The 19,446-nt window shown below is 43.2% G+C and overlaps 1 protein-coding gene across 1 annotated transcript; it reads right to left on the reverse strand.

The window, feature by feature from the left end:
• Nucleotides 1-16,024: 16,024 nt before the first annotated feature.
• Nucleotides 16,025-16,969, reverse strand: CYSLTR2 (cysteinyl leukotriene receptor 2). Its single transcript, XM_056496375.1, has one exon. It carries the CDS (start codon nt 16,967-16,969, stop codon nt 16,025-16,027), a length of 945 nt encoding a protein of 314 aa, XP_056352350.1.
• Nucleotides 16,970-19,446: the final 2,477 nt, after the last annotated feature.

The following is a 19,446-nucleotide window of genomic DNA, read 5'->3' on the forward strand; positions in this document are numbered from 1 at the left end:
CAGTGATTACTGCAGGTCCATGCCATCTTACACCAGACAGAAAGGATATCCTGCACCATTTAAATCAGCAGCAAGTTGACACCACAAATTGACTACGTGTTTGTAGAGATGTTTGGACAACTGAAACCCAGTTCAGTGTTGGTACAGCCAGAGGAGCCTCATGAGCCTCTGAACTGAGCAATTGTGAGAGGGGAGTCTCTGTTAGCATCTGTCATATCCTGGGAAGCCCTTGGGTACCCCAAGGTTCATTGTCATGTCTCTTGGCCCTGTGACAGTGTTGAAGGATTGCTCAGAAACAGTACATATTAGTGGCTGAATTGAGCCTTGAATCACCACTGTTGAAAATTCAGACTTCTCAATTTTTCCTAGTACTGTGGGAAAACAAGATGTTTTACAATAGGAAGAAACACTGAATCTCTATTTTTTTACCATGGCACCTACAGATTCCTGTACCCTGCTCCTGTTCCTGGTGCACAAATCCTACATCCTTTTGTGTACCTTACTGTGAGAGAATGTCTAGCTGGGAGGACAACTGATGGCAGCCTTTTGTTCTGTGGGCCAGTGGATGTGGGTGTCTCTCATCTCCCCAGTATATAAAACATACATACTTTTATTACAAAGACCTGTTTCTTAAAAACTTCACCCCTCTATTATCAAATGGGGTCATAACAGGCTTGCACATTCAGAAATTGGTGCAGGAAAATAACAGGATGATGACATGGTCATTTAACTTCATTTTTTATAGTGAAGCAGGGTAAAAATACAGATGACAGCAAGCACTTACAGGGCTGAGCTCCTGGGGAGAAGCAGAGGTGATGGTGGTACTGTCAGGGCAGAAGAAAAATACTGTCCCCAAAGGGGCTGCTGGGAAACACCATCAATACATCTCCTGAGTCCTCTGCTGTTGGCAGCTCTGAAAGTTTCTGGGATGTAGTTACCAGCTGTAGTAGGTGCTCAGATGCCTCATTTATCCCTCTGCATCCTCCATTAGATAGGCTCATCATTTACAAGTGGTTGCAGCTGAGGAGCACCCGTGAGTATCTTCACAATCTTTAAGTGTGAGTAGGTAGCAGGAATGACCCATGACCAATTGAGGATATTTCCTGCAACTCTTTTTCCTAACATCTCCTTCTGCTCCTCTTCCCTCCAGGCTGTAGTCTGTGGGTAATGGGATTTGTCTGTGATAACCAATAATTCATTCCCATATACATTTAATCTCTATTTTCCTTGCAGAGTTTCTTTGTGCATGGCTGAAAGCACCAGAACAAAATGACCCTAGAAGTGACTGTAACAATGCATTTCTCCTCCCTGATCACTTCATTTTCTAATGAAAAGTCTTTATTCACCTGGGTGCTTTCCCAGCTAATGGGCTATTTAAAAATCCATCACTAATATAGTGAAAATATGTTTTCTCCCTCCAGAACAATGTCAGCAGCTCTCACATTAGCTGCACCCGGTGACAGCTGATGCAGCTAACCCTAGATTTCCCTACAGGCAAAGTCACAGGTAATAAAGCCATAAACCTTACAACTGGTTATTATTAATTGCAGCAACCTTTACAAATGGGTCTTGCCTGCCTGTGCAGCTCCTTTTTCTTGTACCTGAGCCCCACATTCAGTCCAGTTCTGCTGCTATTGCTCCAGGAGCTTGATATAAAACTGAACAGCCCCAAAAATGCAGCTAAGGGAGCTCAGCCATGAAAACATCCCAGCATGCTGGGGATTTCCAAGTTGTCAAGTTCCAGTTTCTGCTATCAGTGGGGAGCTCTAGGGATTTGTGCTGCTCTTTGTTGACAGAGTCCTGTGGACCTTGCCTCTGCTGCAAACCCTGGAAATCTAGGGATAGGGCACAAATAATCCATTTATTTATCTATGTATTTATGTAGGTATATGAAGTAAAGAAAACTGTGTCAGGCTAGGGGGTTGTCATGTAAGTAGGAGGTCACATTCATGCCTCTGGCAGCCACTTCACTGAAGGACCAATTTTGCTCCATTTCTATGTAAAGCAAGGCTAAAGCCATACACAACTGACAGAGATCCTCAGAAATTAAGCCTGAACATAAAAATCTCCCATGTCTCAGATAATGGTTGCTGGAAAGACTTCTTTGCCAGCAAGGTCTCTGGTTTCACAGTCTTCAGGTAGTTAATCTCCTTGGAAATGCAAGCAGGCAAGGAGGAAATCTGGGATTTTCAGGATACCCACAGCACTTTCACCCAGCTGTTTTGGGTCCAAATTTCATGACAGCCATGGGTTAGACTGCCAAGGTCAGCTCTGAATGTTTTTACTGGATAACATCACACCATCTCACCTTCCTGCTCCTGCACAGGACCATTTTTACAAGGAGCTGCTTGGATACAGTCCCTCTTCAGTGAGAACTTATATGGGATAATTTTATGAAACAAGAAGCTTATAAATCCAAGACAACAGTTGTTGATTTTCTGTCCCAGGAGAACACAATGCTCATCCTCAATAGTCATCCTGAACCATCTATGTTTTTAAAATGTGTTGTGAGCTTTGAGTATTTGCTGTGAATTTCAGTTCTTTTTATCTTTCTGGATGCATTGACATTTCCATGCTTTGTGCTGTTCAAGGACTCTGATTGCTGGCAATCACCTCTCTTCTTGTCCTTTATCTGGAGCACTGGAGACTGGATATCTAAGAGCTCAGCTCTACTTTCTCATATGTCACAGTGCATCACCATCAGCCCATCACTGTGGAATTGCTCTAGCAGAATGGGAGATGGAAAAGCCCAGCAGAGCATCTTGAAAGAACTGGTGGATATTTTTAATTGTTTAAGACCATTACTTTAACAGCCTTAAATCAGCCAGTGCTGACACAGGGCTATGTTTGTCCTCAAATCCAGAGAGCTATCTCTGCATTTTAATGTGTAGCTTGAGTGTATGCAATTTACTGGTACAGTGTATTTTTAGCAAGAAAATAGTCTTCTTTTGTTTGGCTCAGATAGGTGAAAGTTTATCACTTAAAGAGCTTGGTGGTGTCATCTGTATGTAGGGATTTACTTCTATGAGTCTGCTCTGCCTGTTGCTATGTGATGGCTGCATTTTAAAAGCTTGCATTGTTTTAATGAAAAATTACGTTTAGGAATGTCAGGCTGCATGCAGTAATTATTAGTGTGAACTTGATCTAAAAGTCTATGTGTTGGAGCAGGATTTGCTTCATTTTTATCTATTTTTATTTATTTTTATTCACTGCAAAGCTGCTTACATTTCGTATCAGTTTCATTTGTAGGAATCTGGAGCATCATTGACCTCTGTGGCACTACAGAGAATTTACACATTGGTGCAACAAGGTAAAATTATTGGTACTCCCAGGGCCCTATTTTCAGCTGAATTCTTCAAACACTGATAAAATCCTCCTCACTTGCAGTTTAATAATGGAGATATTAAAGTTGCAGCTGCTGTTTTAAATCATACAGGCTTTCATAGTACTTGTTGCATTTTGTTTGTGGGAGGATAAAAAGACAACACATTTAAGTGAGTGTCTCAAACCCACGTGATGGAGAAGTAACAGAGTTTGCTTGGGGCAGAAGAGCAAAGGCCATAGTACAAAGGGGGCTGCCAGTGCACCAGGGCACTTTCAGCTCTCCTTATTTTAGACATCTCCACTGTAATCAGTACCCCAACCCAAACCTTCCCCTGATGTCTCTCTCTGTGCCTCTACATCACTAAAGAGAATGGTCCAGGTTCTCCTATTTCACTCTGAGACAGAGTGGTGCAGCATGGCTCATGTCTCATGCTGAAACTCTTCTCTTTGCTCCCATGTGAGCAAGCCCTTTTAGACTGGTGTCTCAGACCCTTTTACCCTTTCTGCCTCTCAAACATGCAGCCTGTAAGTGCTGAGTTCTTTTGGGTTTGTATCACAGTCATAGCATGGCTGATTATCTTTTATTATCTTTTCCATAGTACTCTAATTGCAGCATGTGTCTTCCTCTCTGTCACTGAATGGCTTTCCTTCTTTGGACTTCAGCAATAAGATTTTCTTTCTGTCTCCTTTCTCCTCTCTCTTCTATGCATTTTCTTTTGCTCCTATATTTCCATATTGCCCACTGTTTCTCCTTTTTTTCCTAGTCCCCATGTCCACATCAATGTATGCTTTCCTTCCCTTTGCTTCCCTTTGCCTTTCCTTGGGTCTGTGCCCCACTCCATTTTTCTGGGGCTGCAGAAGTGACAAGTTTGCATAATGCCAGAAGTTAGCACCAAAACACAATTATAGCCATACACCCATAACCAAGAAGCTTCTTTCAGCATTCATCCTGGTACAAAGATCTTACTCTCCAAGGTATTCATTTTAGCAACATCAACTTTTCCTGATCCTCCTCACTGAGGCCAGGTCCTGGCCTGTTCCCAGCAGTAGCAGCAAGGAACCTGGGTCTGCCTGGCTGACTCCTCACACTTCCACTCATGGGGCAAGCCATTCAGAGACTGACACCCATTTCTCATGTGATAGAAATAAGGAAAGGCAAAGAGAACTGTCTCTGGACTTGTGAGAAAGGTCTGGGTCTGTTTCCATAAGCTGACTCATGCTATGATAGGTTATACCTCTAAGAAGTTTCTATTTTTGTTTCCTTTCCCATTTCCCTTTCTCCTCTCCATTTCTCCTCACCACTCTTTTCCTGCTCCTGTTGTCCCCTGTTTCCCTCTCTTCACATTGCTTTTTTTTTTTTATGTGCATGCTGGTACAGCAGATGGAAAGTCCCCACTTGACCATGTAGATCACTGTGGTCTTGCCAGCAACCTGTTCCCTGCCAAATATTTTATAGACCTATCCCTGACTGGAACCATTTCAGGCTCCTTAAGTTGGTGTGATGATATTCCCATGTTCTGATGTCAGTAGGAAGCAAAACATTTCAGTATCTACCCCAAGTGGGGGAGCACCCAATGACCAGCAGTCAGTACTGCTACTTAAGAAGGTGCAAAAGAGATGTAGGAAAATGAGTCCAATAAAAACTAACAGATGTTCATCCTTTTCTTAAGAAAGGTCACTGCAAGTAGTGCTGGGGGAAGGAGATTAAAACTTGAAAGACCTTGGACTTTGGATCCTCCAGAACCAGACACAAAGCTCACCCTTTTTTACATTATTGTTGATAATCCTAACACCAAGCTTTGGCATATGATAAAGAATTTAAAGCAAAGAACTATTCCATCCTCTTAAAAGGCCTGTGGGAAATGGAAATCAGGAGCACCTTAGTAGTGCAAAGCATGAAACCACATACTCATTGAGTGTGTCCACATCACTAGATAAAAGAGAACCAGGCCAAGCCCAGAGGCTGGTTATCTGCTTCTCTGCATACTGTTGTTTCACTCCCAGCTCCATTTTGGAGGATGTCAGCTGGTCTATCCCATGCACTTCTACAAGACCGTGTGGGTGTGAGCTGGTCCAGGCTTCTTGGCCTCATCTTTATCCAGCACTGTAGGAATTGCCATAAAGACCAATGACAAAAAGCAGACAAAAGATTTTTTCTCTGATGGAGAATAAAAAGATGGGGTGTATAGAAGTATGCTAGGTAACCACAGGGCAAATAGGAGCCCCAAGACTACAATGTAACATGAGGAAATCCACTGTGGTTTGGAGATTTACCAGTCAAGTAACTTATTGACAAGGCAAGAAAATAGGCCATTGGTGATTTTTCTTTCACTTGAGCTGAAACACCACGTACAGTTCTAAACATGCACAGCCAGGAAGATGTATTCAGCCTCAAGTGGAGGATGATCAGGATGATCAAAGCAAATGGAGACACTGTGCCAAGAGTATGTGACATGTTTAATCTAGCAAAACCAAAACAAAAAATGTATCTCCTCAACAGTATACCTGGCAGACAACCTCTAGATGGAGAAAAACAGCTTTGCAAAGCACAGGAGAGAGTCAAACAGGAGAGTGGGAACTGGAAAGTTATTTCTAGCCATCAAAGCACTGTCACCTGGAAAAGCAGTGTCAAAGCAACCTTAAGCAGTGTAGCCTTTTTCAGGCAGCTCTGATTAGTTTGTGTAGATGGACATGTGGTGCTGCTGCTGCCAGCAAAAAGCACCATTTCCCAGAAAACCTCTTCCAGGGCTGTGCCCCTACAGTATTCATGAGTGAGACTGGAAGATTTAAGATGGGATGTGTCTTGCCCAAGTGTGGTTATTTGTAAGACAGAAGAGAAGGATGGAACTAATCACCCTGAGCTGCCATTAAAGGCCATGGGAACAGCTCCTGTCAGGGTGACTCACGGAGCAGGTGGGGACACCTTGGATGACTGTAGCACTGAGCCAGTATCTGTCCACCAGACAGGGATGCTTGGCTGGCAGAGTGAGCGATGCTATGCTGCAGGCAGCCAGCCTGGGCAGAGATCAAGGAAAAAGGAGTCAACCTTTGCAAGGACAGAGCAAAATCCATCTGGAGGGGAAGAGCTGACCTGAAGCAGTTCTTGCAATGGGATGTGTTGGGGAAACACTAAGGAGCTGGAGCTGGCTTCCTACACCAAACATCTGGGGAAAATGATATCTCATCTTGCTCTGAATTCTGTGTTAAGAAATGGCACCATGTTTAATGTGCTGGAATGCTTTCTTAAAACCTACTGGGGCTTCTTCCACAGCCCTCCACCTTGGGACATGCCTCTCCAGCCAAGATTATACAAAGTGAATCTCCTGCGCTGGAGTTTTACAGCTGACCACGGACAGAGGTACTTGGGATGCTTTAAGTCCACATCCTCACTATGTGACCTCTTTACATCTCTCTGAACCTTGCACTGTTATGACTTCTATCCTAATATGGTTTGTGAAAAGGAAATCCTTGCTTTTTAGGGCATTGCTTTGTGGATTTCCACACAGTCACAGTTCAAACTTTGACTTTGTCTTGACACCTATTCCATGTAGGTTTATTGCACACCACAGTATGGTACAGAAATATTGAGGTCTAAATAAGCTGACTAATTTTAATAAATCTTGCTTAGCTCAGTTCAGGAAGGCATCTGGCCACATCAAGACACAACTTCACGCTCATGAATTTGAATTTCTTAAGAGTTATGCTCTTCATACTCACTTCTCTTCTTACTCAGATTTACTTTTTTACCTATCTCATCCCAAAGAAATTAAGATAATTATCAACATCCTTTTCTATGTTTCTTGGGTTTGGACACTTACTTACAAAATACTCTGCTTGGAGTTTGAAAAATCTAGCATCAGTGCAGTTTGTATCTTATTTTATATTTTTCCACAGTTGCTAGAGGCAGCTGGTCAATGCCACAGTGCCTGAGCAAAAGTCCCCAGAGCAGCAGAACAATCTGACTCTGTTCTCTTACCACCTACACTTATGGCACATCTTTTCTAAAACGATAAAATTTGATTGCCTCTTATACATTTGTGTATGAGAAGAAGATGTAATACTGTCTTCTACTGGAAGATTATATTGGCCTTCAAATCAATTTCAATTTCTCATGAGTCTTCAATATCATTTTATTTCAGCTTTATTTTTTGGTATTACATTTTCATCACTTCATTCTGCTTTAAAGATTGGAATTCTCCTGATGCCTGCCACAATGATAAATTAGTTGTAATTGGGAACATTGCCTTTGATGGTAGAGAGTGGGTTTAATCCTAAATATTTTAATAGGAACCTTTTACTTTCTTTAGTGGGATGTTGAAGGGTTTGAATTTTGCTGGATCTCTTTCTTTTCCTCGTACAAATGGAAAGGCTCAGAACCCCAGCCAATGTGCAGTGATCTCCCAAGGAACTTTGCAGAATTTCTCAAAACACAATGTCAGCCTTGCTGCTCTTCCACTCTTGTTTACACATGCTGGTAGTGCTTGCACAGAACACAGACATCTGAATTTCGGGAAGGGACGGGTCCACATTTGGGAATGATGTTTTGTGGCAGCTTTCTGCTTTCCTCTGAAGGTGTCAACCTTCCAACAGCACATTTGATCTGACTAACAAGAGATCTGATGTATTTTCTTACACACTGTGGTCTGAGAAAAATCTGTGGAGCCCACCAGTCTGCACACCACAGGGTAAGAAACATTATTTTACTACACCAGCATCATGCCAAAAACCTGTTCTTAATTTCACAGCTGTCAGTAGAGATTTTTGAAATCTTTTCCACATGGTTTTCCCAAGTGTGAAAAATAGACAGCTTGTCAACTTCTTAAAAAAGACAGCATGTCAAAGGTTTTACCTGTCACCTCAGGCCTAAGGGAGAGTCACAATGAAACTGGAAGCAGAAATTTTCTTATAATAAGGATGTCAAGCAAAATTTAGGAAGACGTAAGACAAGAGGTTTTTGGGTTTGAATTTTCCTCTCTTGAAGAATGCTCATCAGAGCAGGTATGAATTTTGATACATCACTTAGAGAACAAGTTGCACTTTCTTATACTTCAGATCTACATTACAATTTCATGATGAAGGAGTGTTAGTCCTAAATATATTATTTTTTAAAATCCATTACTGAGATATTAATGGAATGGGGTTATACAAGACATTTGTTTTGAGAGGTTTGACACTAATTGCTAAACATGTATTCATTGACTTTGCAGATTAAGATCTGTGGTCATGTACATACACATACAAACACATAAAAATGTTTAGAAAAAAAAATCAATAAATAAATAAATGTGTATGTTCCTTCATTTGTGTATGTATGTATGTATATATGTGTATATGTATATATGTGTATATGTATATATGTATATATGTATATATGTATACACTTAACTCTCCTACTTAACTCTCCTCCCAATTCCTGGAAATATATATAGTATAGATATGCTATAAATAGTATTCCTCATAGAGGTTTCCCAAGTTCCTTGATTTTTTCAGCTTTCTGAGAAAGTCTCTGGCATTCATGCCCTGAGTGTTGATTTCTCTTCACTAAGCAATCCTGGTTCCCTATGGAAAATGCAGCTGAGTCAGTCTATCCATGCTTACCTCAATATTTTCCCTCTGGTTCTCTGCCCATTGGACTTTCCAGGTAAGAAAGTTGTCATTTATTTGTTTGAGTGGAGAGGGGGACAGGGAAGATGGGCAGGTGTCAGGGTATTCTTGATGGCCAAGCAGCTCAGGAATGATTGCTGTCATTATCGCTTCTCTTCTGATCAGGTACAAATCCTCTGTCAACGTGTCAAACTGTCTCCAAAACTACCTCACTCACATGGGCCCTGTCCTTAGATGGGGTGCAGACTGTAGAGGTGGAAACAGCAAGGTGTACTAGACCAGGAGAGGCATAGGAGAGGGGGATTTTCATTTGGCAGCTTCCTTTTATCAGTGAGTTCCTCTGAATCTATCTTGCTAGCTTGGCTGAGTGGGCAGCCCTGTGTGCAGTCTTGCTCTAGATGTCTTAAAACAGCACAGGAGCCTAAGAATTTTCAGTAAGAGATCCTGTGGCTTTTAAAAGCTCTTTCTGATGGCTTATTCAGGGAAAGAGGCCTTATTTGAGTAGTGGTGTTTGTAAAGGCTTGTTTAGATGTGCTCTGTCTTTGCCTCAGCATGCTGGTGACCATTGTGTCTGCTCCATTGGGGATGGGTTGGGAATAGCTCCACCCATGGGCGTTTGCAGTGCCTTTGATTAAACCAAGGCACATCTCTGTGGGGGATGGTGGCTTTGAGGGCCTGATCTTTTCATGGCTTTGGATAATCCCACGATAATACGTGGGGAGACAGCAATAACACTTTTCAATGATAAGAATGTTTTGACCCTTGCCAGTGTAAAGTGCATCACTGGAATTGGTGTCTGAAGCACATTTAGCATTTCCATATTTTTTCTCTCCCACAGCACAACCCAAAGAACATGGTCTTCTCCCCATGCCAGGCTGCCCATGTCATGTCCTCCTGTGCTGCTGATCTTTGCTGATTTTGAATCAAGTCTCCAGGGTCCCTCCAGAAAGACAGACCATGCAAGCTCTGATCAGATGGTCAGAAAATAGCAAGAGACACCACAGACCATGTCAGTAGTCCTTGAGCTCATCTTGCTCCTTGCAAGTGTGAAGATAGATTGTCCCTGTGAGAGCATGGGCTGCTACCTGCTCTGTGATTGCCCTGACAGTAAATGCCACGATGAGAGATGGTTCTGCAGCTGGGCATCAGCTCCTTTGTCTTTGGGCATTGGCTTCAATGTCCCACTCCTCTGAGAATGGGGCAACATGTCCCTATGCCACTCCAAACTGGGCCATATGCCCATCCACTCTTACATCTCCCAGGCCAACTTTCATCTCCATAGCCCAGCTAGATCAGGTGTAACTAGATGAGGAATTGGAAGGGAAAGGAACTGGGAAACAGCCAATCTGGAATTGTGCCTGGCACTAACAGGTCAGTGGAGGTGGTATGGCCAGACACATCACTTGGGGGTGTCATGCATGCTGGTGACCTGCTGGAGCATGTCCTTCCCATCTGGTCTCTGCACCTGGTTTTCCTTTCCATGGCAACCAGGACACACAGGTGTGGGAAGGGCTGGGTTTGTGCTGGTGTGGAGTCAGGTGTATCTGGACTGTTCCCAGGCAATAGGAAGGTTCACAGACCTGGCTGGCCAAAGGACAACCTTCTGCCCAGCTCCAGACTGCCCCAGTGGCTGTGTACCTGTGAAAGGCTGAGGTAGCAGCACTGAGCCGGGTACTCCACACACCACCTTCACTTCTGGAGGTGCCTCTGGTGCTGGTAGCAGCTTTACCAGGGAAATTCTATGAGATTCAATGTCTTCAGTGTTTAGGTGAGTGAGATTCAAAATTAAGAAAAGAAAAAAAAAGAATCCTATCCGAGAACACTGGTTTTTAAACCATATTCTCATTCATTATCTGCATTTATATTTTCTTTTTTAATGGTGAGGGACCACCAGAAGAGATTACTCCAGCTGCAGTAATAAAAATCAGAAAATGTATGATGGCTAGTCCTTGAACTGGATTATTTTTCTCATTCCTTCTGGATTGTTTGTCCTTGTAGTTGCCAAAAAAGAAGTTAACTTACAGCATATAAAGAGTATCTCACCAAAGAGCAAAACATCCTTAAACATTCTGAAACTCTGGTGAGAGACTGTTTGCAAGGAGAAACTAAACAGACGAAGGTATCTATCTGTTATGGAGGGCTTTTTGGGCTGGACATCAGAAGGGTCCTGGAGCTGGCCTGCCAGAGACAGTCAGGCTCCTTGCCTCCAGAACTGAAAGCTGGTGATGATGTAAGAAAAATCTGCAGAGAACAAAGATCCCTTCTTCAGGGGTTCCTTTGCCAAAATTTTTGTAATGAAACACAGCTCCATGCTGAATGAATCATCCCCAGTTTCATCTGCCATGGATGCCCAGAAGACATAATATCATCCAACAGTTAACATGCTCAGCATCTCAGCATCTGGAAATGCAGACAGCAAACAAGACAAGCAAACCTGCCAGCCACCACTCTGAGCATTCAGCTTCGAGTGATGCAATACGAGAGGTGGACCAAGGTGCAGAGCTTTATTTCTCAGCTTCAGAAGTAAAGGCTCACATTTTGCTCCTGTGAACAGGAATGTGACTTGTGTGACCAGGTCCCTGTGCTAGGCAGCTCCGTCCTTTCAGCTGTAAAATCAAAAGGAGAGGCAGTGGTGGAATTCTGGCCAGTTTTTCTGAAAGGCAGAAAGGGAAATTGGGACAAAGTTACTTAAGTTCTTTGGCCTTCTTAAGCTGTTGGCTGGTAGATGAACAGATGTAGCTACATAACATCAGCTGAATGCAATTAAATATACTGCTTCTCTTTGCAGATATCCAGGAAGGCTCCTGTATATACACAACATGTGAGAGGGACAGGACTGCACATCACGTTGGGACAGCCATAGTGCCTGGCAGGTCATGCTTGGTGCTGGCCAGGAAGCTGAAGCACCCCAAACAATACTGGGCTCTCTCAGGAAATCTGTGCTTGAACATCATTTACACTGTCTTTTAAATAGACCATCATTTAAACTGCCTCAGATAAAATGCAGAAATTCAAAATACTAGCCCAGGGATGACACCACTGCTGAAACAGCATCTGACTCCTCCAGACTGTGATAACACTTGGTTGTTTTGGATAGATTTTGTTTCCACTCCTATCAGCAGCAGGCCATTTCTATCTTGCCCATCCCAAAGGAGCAAGAGAAGTGTCAACATCTGTAAGATGGAGAAAAACTCTGATGCCTGCTCTGCTGCCAGCACAGCGTGCTGTTGTAGCATAAAGGAATAGGCACCTTGGAAGGAGATACTGATCATCAAAATCTGCACCCCTTTCTCCCAACACACTTAGGAGCCAAAGCAAAATATAAGCTATGGTGACAGGATATACACTGAGGAAGGCAGAGGATATACCATGAAAATTAGTGGGATAATGCACTGATTAAAATAAAAGTAATAAAATCATAGAATGGTTTGGGATCTTAGAGATCATCTAGGTTCAATCTCCCTACTGTGGCCAGGGACACATTTCATTAGACCAGTGTGTTCAAACCCCCATCCAGCCTGGCCTTGAGCACTTGCAAGAGTGGAGCATACACAACTTTTTTGGGCAACCTGTTCCAGTGCCTCACAATAAATAATTTCTTCTTAATTTCCAATCTAAACCAGCCCTCTTTCAGTTTCAAGCCTTTTCCCCTTGTACTATCACTACATTGTCAAAAACCCCTTTCCAGCTCTTTGGTAGCCCCTTAATGTACTGGAAGGTGCTATAAGATCTCCCTGGAGCCTTTTTTTCTTCAGACTGAAATACTGTCAGCTCTCTCAGCCTGTCTTCATGGCAGAGGTGCTCCAGCCCTCTGACCATCCTCATGGCCCTTCTCTGGACTCTCTCCAGCAGGTCCAAGTGTTTCCCATATTGGAGGCCCCAGAGCTGGACAGAGCTCTCTTGGTGGGATCTCCTGAGGACAAAGTGGAGGGGGAGGATCACAGTCATGCAATGCTCCCCTGCTCACTGTGACACCACTCCATTGGGCAATCACAGCCACACATGGCCTCAAACTGGGGCTTAAATATTGATGTGAAAAGTGGCATTTCCTTCTGCTGTCTCTCTAAGACTCTAGCATAGCTTTGAACTGGAGTTCCCTGAATGACAGGAAAACGTGTATATGAAGGTAGATAATTTGCTGCTGCTTAAGGGTTCCAGTCACCTAAGGATTTCATTTCCTCTTCTGATGTTTCCTTCAAGCTCACAGGTTTACTGTTGCTTTAACTTTCTATGCACATAGCTATTCTTAGATTTTGCCTCCTGGAAATTTGAGGAAACATATTGTAAAAGTACATTGTACTTTTTAAGGGGAATGTGGTCCCTTGAGGGACCTAGAGGCACTGCTAGCAATTTAACTGTCAGGAACTTTATTTTTTAGAATAGATATGTTGGTGTTTTTTAAGCTACATTTTTTACTATGATATTTCCACAGTGAAAAACCCTAATCTTCAGCTCCGTGAGTAGAGATGTGCAAGAGCAGTAAATGGAGAAAAGGCAGTAAATGGGAATGTGGCATGTTATATAAGTGTTGTTGAAACTTCAGGAGAAGATCCCTAACAAGTATGATCTTGAACATTTCGTAAGTAAATCATAATTTTAAAATTCTATTACTTTATCTGCACCTCATATTTTGTCTAGTGCTCCCCACTATTTTGTCATTAAAGTGAAAATGGCAGCAGGATGTTCTCACACCTCCAAGGACATTTTAGTCTTGTGAAATGATGGCCCACTTGCAGAAACTCAGTATCTGTTTCTTGTTCCTTCTCCCCTGCACTCAGAGGAGATCCCTTGTTAGCTGTATGATCAATAAAAAGCATATCTTCAGCCACAAGTAAATCTAGTTTATTAAAACACAGGTCTGACAGTTAATTCAATTGCCAACAGAGTTGAAGCGTGGTCAATACAAAAAAAGTGACCTCATAAGTGGAATACATATATCCTCTAAATGCAAAATTATCTGACAATCGGATGCACTGGACAGATACAGACAGAAACATTTGGTGAGATTAGACTGTGGCTAATTTTTTGCATTCTCTTGCAGTATTTGAAGTGGGTGGTGTCTCATGAGAGGCTTCAAACTTGTCACTTGTTGCTGCTCACCTGACAGGTGAAAACCACAGAAAAAGAATTTGCCCCTTCCTTCCAGTTATGTGCCTGCTATATCTGCACAGTTACCATCTCAATCATATCCCCATTGCAAACCACTGCTAATATTCCCTTTTTCATCAACAGCATGGGATCAAGGAGTTCACGAGGCACCATTAGGTCAGCTCTCAGGTATGCTGCTGCATTATTGAAATAAGGATTTGGAACATGTGCTTTAGTGAAGACTTCTGATAAAACTCTGTCCTTACATCAAAGGCGGCATCAAGTGACTGAAATAGATTGAACATAACCCTTAGATAGCCAAGAGAAAATGTGTCTTTCCCAGTGATTTGCCCAGTACTTTTCCACCTGACCAGCAATGATTTGTTTTCTGCATATTTCAGACAGAGCTAAAAATAGCTTGTTGCTGGTTGTTTTTGTTTGGGAACAGTAACATTCAATTTATGGAGTTCTTTCTCCATAAAAAGTTCAGAGCATTGAGAAAGATCTTCACAGGCAGAAACTTTCCTTTGGTTGAATTTCACGGTGAGGGAAGGCTTTCAGCATTTTTGTTAGTTTTCATATAAGCCCAGCTGCTTTCTTGGAAAATATGACTAAACTTCTAGTCTGTTTTTAGTAAAAAATGAGGTAATTAAACCCAAAATCTAAATATGGTCTAACTGAGTTTGGAGCCTGTTTTCACTTAGGTCTGATTTTTAGAAAACATATTTTAGAAAGTATTCAGAGACTTACAAATACAGCCAGCCATTTGATGAAACTTTCCAAAGTACACATAGGAATAGATTCCCATTGCTTCCTATGAAAGCTCTCCTCCACCTTCTCTGTTGTCCATCTTTCCTCCTGTACCTGGGTTAGTGCTTCCCTGTTGCATTTTTTCATGTTTGATGTAGGAAATTCAAACCAACAGGAAGTTAATCCTATGAAAAAAGGGATCAGTTTCCTCCTCAGAGGAGACTGAAGATGAAGGATTGGGAATGCCTTTGGCAGCAGTTTGGTGTCAGACTGATTTCCCTGTACAGAGGAAACCACTCCCTAGCTACCCTTTTGGATCAAAATAATTTTAAAAGTTTGTCTTTGGATCCCTGCATGAGGATGGAACTGCTTAGCCTCAGCTTTGTGAAAAGCGCTGGCAACACTGGGCACAAAAACAAAGTGTTGCAGTGACCTTGAAAGAATTGACACTGCACAAGATGCAGCCCAGTGCTCTGGGCACCTGCATCCTGCCCTCACTGCCAGCAGTCATCTTACTCACAGCACTCCATGGTGATGCCACTCACTTGAAATCATTCTCTCACTTGACAACCTGTGAAATGTTAAGCAGAATACCTTGGTGGCTAGCTCAGAGTGGAAAATTAAGAAATGTTAGTGATTTCTGAGCAGCCTGAGCCAGTGCTGGGTCTTGTTTGCCTCTCTTCCTGCTTTTTAAGTCAGCCCTCAGTAGAAAGCATCAGTGTTGCTATATATTTATAATGTGCAACCCCTTTGCCAGTGTTTGCAAGGGGAATTGGCAGGGTACTGTGAATGTGTAGGGAATCACAGCATCTGAACCCCTGCACATGCAGGGAAATGGAGTGCTGAGAGGTTCAGGCACAGGCACTGGAGTGGTCAGTTGAGCAGTTTCCCTTTCAAGTCACTCAGTATGGTGAAATGAAATAAAGGGACTCCAGTAGAAAGGTGAATTCCTTTCATTGCCTTGTCCTGGTGGGGGTGAACAACAGAGGTATCTCTACACTGCTAAACAGAAGACAACCAGGGATCATACCCAGCCACCTGACCTCTGATCATCCTGACTCAGTTTTGGTCACCCACAAAGAGCTCTCTCCCAGAGACTTATGCTCCAGAGCTGCTTGACAGTGAGCAACAGAGCTGCAGGCTGGCCAGTAGCACAGCACAGCCTCTGCCATTGGATAGTATGAGCCCAGTCTAGAGATCCCATCAGGACTGTACACACACACACACATATATATATTGTTTTGCAATTCTGCACCAGCTACCTGCAGCACAAACTTCTGATTTTTGCTTTGAAATTTTCAGCAGTAAAGTAATAGAGGAAGGGATCGAGGCAGCTGTTCATGGCAGCGAGGCAGAGAGTGACCACCAGCGCCTGGTGCAGCTTGGCGTGGCTGCAGCTGCTGTGCACCAGGTGGGCAGTTCTCAGGATGTGATATGGCAGGAAGCAGACGAGGGAGAGGATGAGACTGATGGTAATGGTCAGCAGTGCCTTCCTGTGACAGACTGCCCTCTTTGTCTGCGGAGCCCTGGCCTTGAGCAGCGCTCGGATGGCAAAGACGTAGCAGAACACAATTGTGCAGAAGGGCAGAATGAAGCCCACGACGAGGACAAAGCTGTTCATCATGAGGACCCTGTGTGTGCTGGAGGGGTGGAGGTCCAAGCATTTGGCTGGGTTGCTGTAGCCAGCAACTCCCTTGTTTAACAGAGGGCTGGCAGCTGCCAGCACGAAGATCCATATGGCCCCACAGGTTATCCTGGCATATTTCTGGTTGGTGACTTTTTCACGTTTGAACGGGTGGACGATGGCTACGAAACGAACCACGCTGAGCACGGTGAGGAAATAAATGCTGCAGTACATGTTCATGTACAAGGTGTAAGTCATGATCCTGCAGAGGATATCACCAAATATCCAACGTGATCCCAAGAGGAAATACGAGGCTCGAAAGGGCAAAGTGCTCACAAACATGAGGTCTGAAACAGCCAAGTTCTGCATGTAAATGTTCACTGAGGTCCTTTGTGAAGTCTGGAAGAAAACATAAATGGAGAGGCTGTTTCCAACAGCACCCAGGAAGAAGATAAAGAGATACATGATGGGATAAATTGCTTGTTTGAAGCTGTCAATTGTACAGTTGGAGGAGCTGTTAGTGAAGCTGCCATCTAGCATCACCTTGGAAATATTCATGGTCTGAGCCAGTGTCTCCATTTTTCTGCCAAAGTGAAAAGAAGTGGTGTGAGTGCTGGATTACAGGCTGGGCAGGGAGTTTGGCTATTTGGGACTATTTCACTGGGGGCAGAAATTGTGAGATGCAGACTACAGTGGGAAGTAAGGGCTCGTTAATAAGTAATTACTTGTGATGTCCCAGTAAATACACATCTCAAGACACAAAGCCCCAAGAAAGCTCTAATGAGTTTCAGTATTACAGCAGCTGGTTGTTGTCTCAGCCTGTAAAAGTGCTGCCTTTTAGAGATGCTATGTGTGTGTTTTAATGACAAGTCTCTGATCTTTGCTGTGCAAAACAAGCCAACTTGCTGTCAGCCATTTTGTGGTGGAGAAGTTTTGAGTCCCCAGTCCCCTACCATGGAAACATCAAAACCTGATCAGCAAAGAAATTGCTACCCACTGCTAGGCCTGCATTTCAAATTAGGATGGAAAGCCAAAAGAACTGAATTTGCCCTTTGGAACCAGGGAAATTTTTCTTTTGGCAGTATTTCAGGAGCAGTATTTTGATACATGTAAAAATTAAGGACATTTTGACCTTAAACACTGTGCAAACACTGTGCTAATTATGCACGGTTCCTTTTTTAACTCCCTTCTCCTTGCACTGTGTCTCTTCTTTCTTGTTAGCTTCTAGTGGCTTTCTGTGTCTCTTTTTGTGGGGCCCTTGTTTCATGTACCACTCTCTTAACCTCTTTTGTGCTCAGCTGTTCTGCACCAGTCAGTCATATACACACACTGCAGCTTCCAGGGCAGCCCATATTTGCAGCCCTGATGAAAAAGGCCTCTGAGAAAATGGGCTGTGCTCACAGAGAGAGGCGTTTTTCCTCCTGTGAGGCTATAATTCAATCAAATCAAAACCACTCACCACTAAAACACTCAAAATATTTTTTTTTCTCTTTTGTGCCTATTTCTTTTCTGAACTCTTGATTTCTTATCTCAGCTGTCCTGCAGCTAGCAGTATTTTCAAAGGAAGGTGTCAGCATTGTTTCTTGTTTGACAGTGGGAGCAATTCCCTCTTTCTGTCTGTCAATATATTCTAAAGATGGGGCATGGAAATTTTTAGCCTGAAAACCACAACCACATGGCATTTCCAGATGCATGGAAAAGAAGCTTTTAATTTGCCCCAGTGAGAGTGATAATGTTCCCATGCTACATGACTGCATCCTATCTGTTATTCTGAACCTCACTGGCTTCACAATTTGAAACTAATTTGTTTGTAGGGGTGGAGCCTCACTGGGGGTAAATTTTGCTTTACATTTGGGTGCCTCAAACACCCAGCTACCCACTGTGGTATTCCCAGTGTGCTGCAAGTGGGAGCTAATTTGCAAACTGAAGCCATGGTGTGAGAGCTTGAGCTGTGTTCAGAGCAGCCCATGGTATCTCCAGGGTGGTGTCTCAGACTCTGTCCAAGCCCCTTAATATAGCAACCAGATGTGCCCCAGCAGGTGTCTTTTTGTCCAGCCCCACTGAGATGGGAAATGTGGGAAGCACAGCCCCAGGCTGAGCTCCCAGGGAGCACTTCAGAGATATTGGGTCTCAGCAAAGCCCTGGACTGACTAAACACATGCTCCTAAAGTTAATCTCCTCCTTGAGATCCTCTTTCTTCACAGAGGAGATGGAAAAGATATTCTTCCTAAAGACAAATCTTTTGCAATCAAAGAGCTTTTAATCGTTTTGGTTTCCTTTATGGAATAACTGTCTGATGTACACACTTTCTGTATCAAAGACCAGCTTTTCTCCAGATTGAATATGATCTCCCATTTTGCAGGGAAACATTACAGCCTGGGGTATGGCAAAGGGAATAGCCCTTCTGATTCTGTTTTCCTGTGGTCCAAGCACCCCTGCCTTTAAAAACCCCAAAATACAAGAAAATATTAATGGAGGGATCTGCCACTTGTTGAAGCATTCTCACTCTGTGTGAAAGCTGTGAGGTAGAGGAGTCAAAGGAGGCTGAAGGACTTGGACTGTGGACAAATTCCAAGCCCTGCTCAGCACTCCAAGTGATGCCTTGTGCCCAATGCTATCTGATGAATGCTATCTGAAGGATGGGATTGGAGTGATGAAGATTCAGTTGATGAAAAGCTCTTGGTCCCTGCACCCTAGGGAGAGCACTACAAGCACAGGGGCTGAGGCACTTTGTTCAGGCTCCTCATATGAGGAGCTAACAGCTAGCTAACAGCTGCCATTTAAGCTATTTTGTCCTCTAACTACACAAATGCTCCTCAATACTCTTTGCAGCTAGACCTAGACTAAAAGTAGAATAATGCATGTGCAATTGAGAAAATTCAGTATCCTTGACCTGGCAAGAAAGTAATTTCTCAGACTCTTCTCCAAGTTATCCAACTGCAAGTTTCAAGCTGTTATAGCATGTCAAAGAGAAAGAAGCTGGAGACCAGTCAACTGAAAGCTCTGAGAGCACCATGGTGCCTGCACTCAGTAAAGGGCCAACAGGCAATTTTCAT

The sequence above is a fragment of the Oenanthe melanoleuca genome, chromosome 1 (genome assembly GCF_029582105.1).
Source record: "Oenanthe melanoleuca isolate GR-GAL-2019-014 chromosome 1, OMel1.0, whole genome shotgun sequence".
NCBI classification, from domain to species: domain Eukaryota; kingdom Metazoa; phylum Chordata; class Aves; order Passeriformes; family Muscicapidae; genus Oenanthe; species Oenanthe melanoleuca.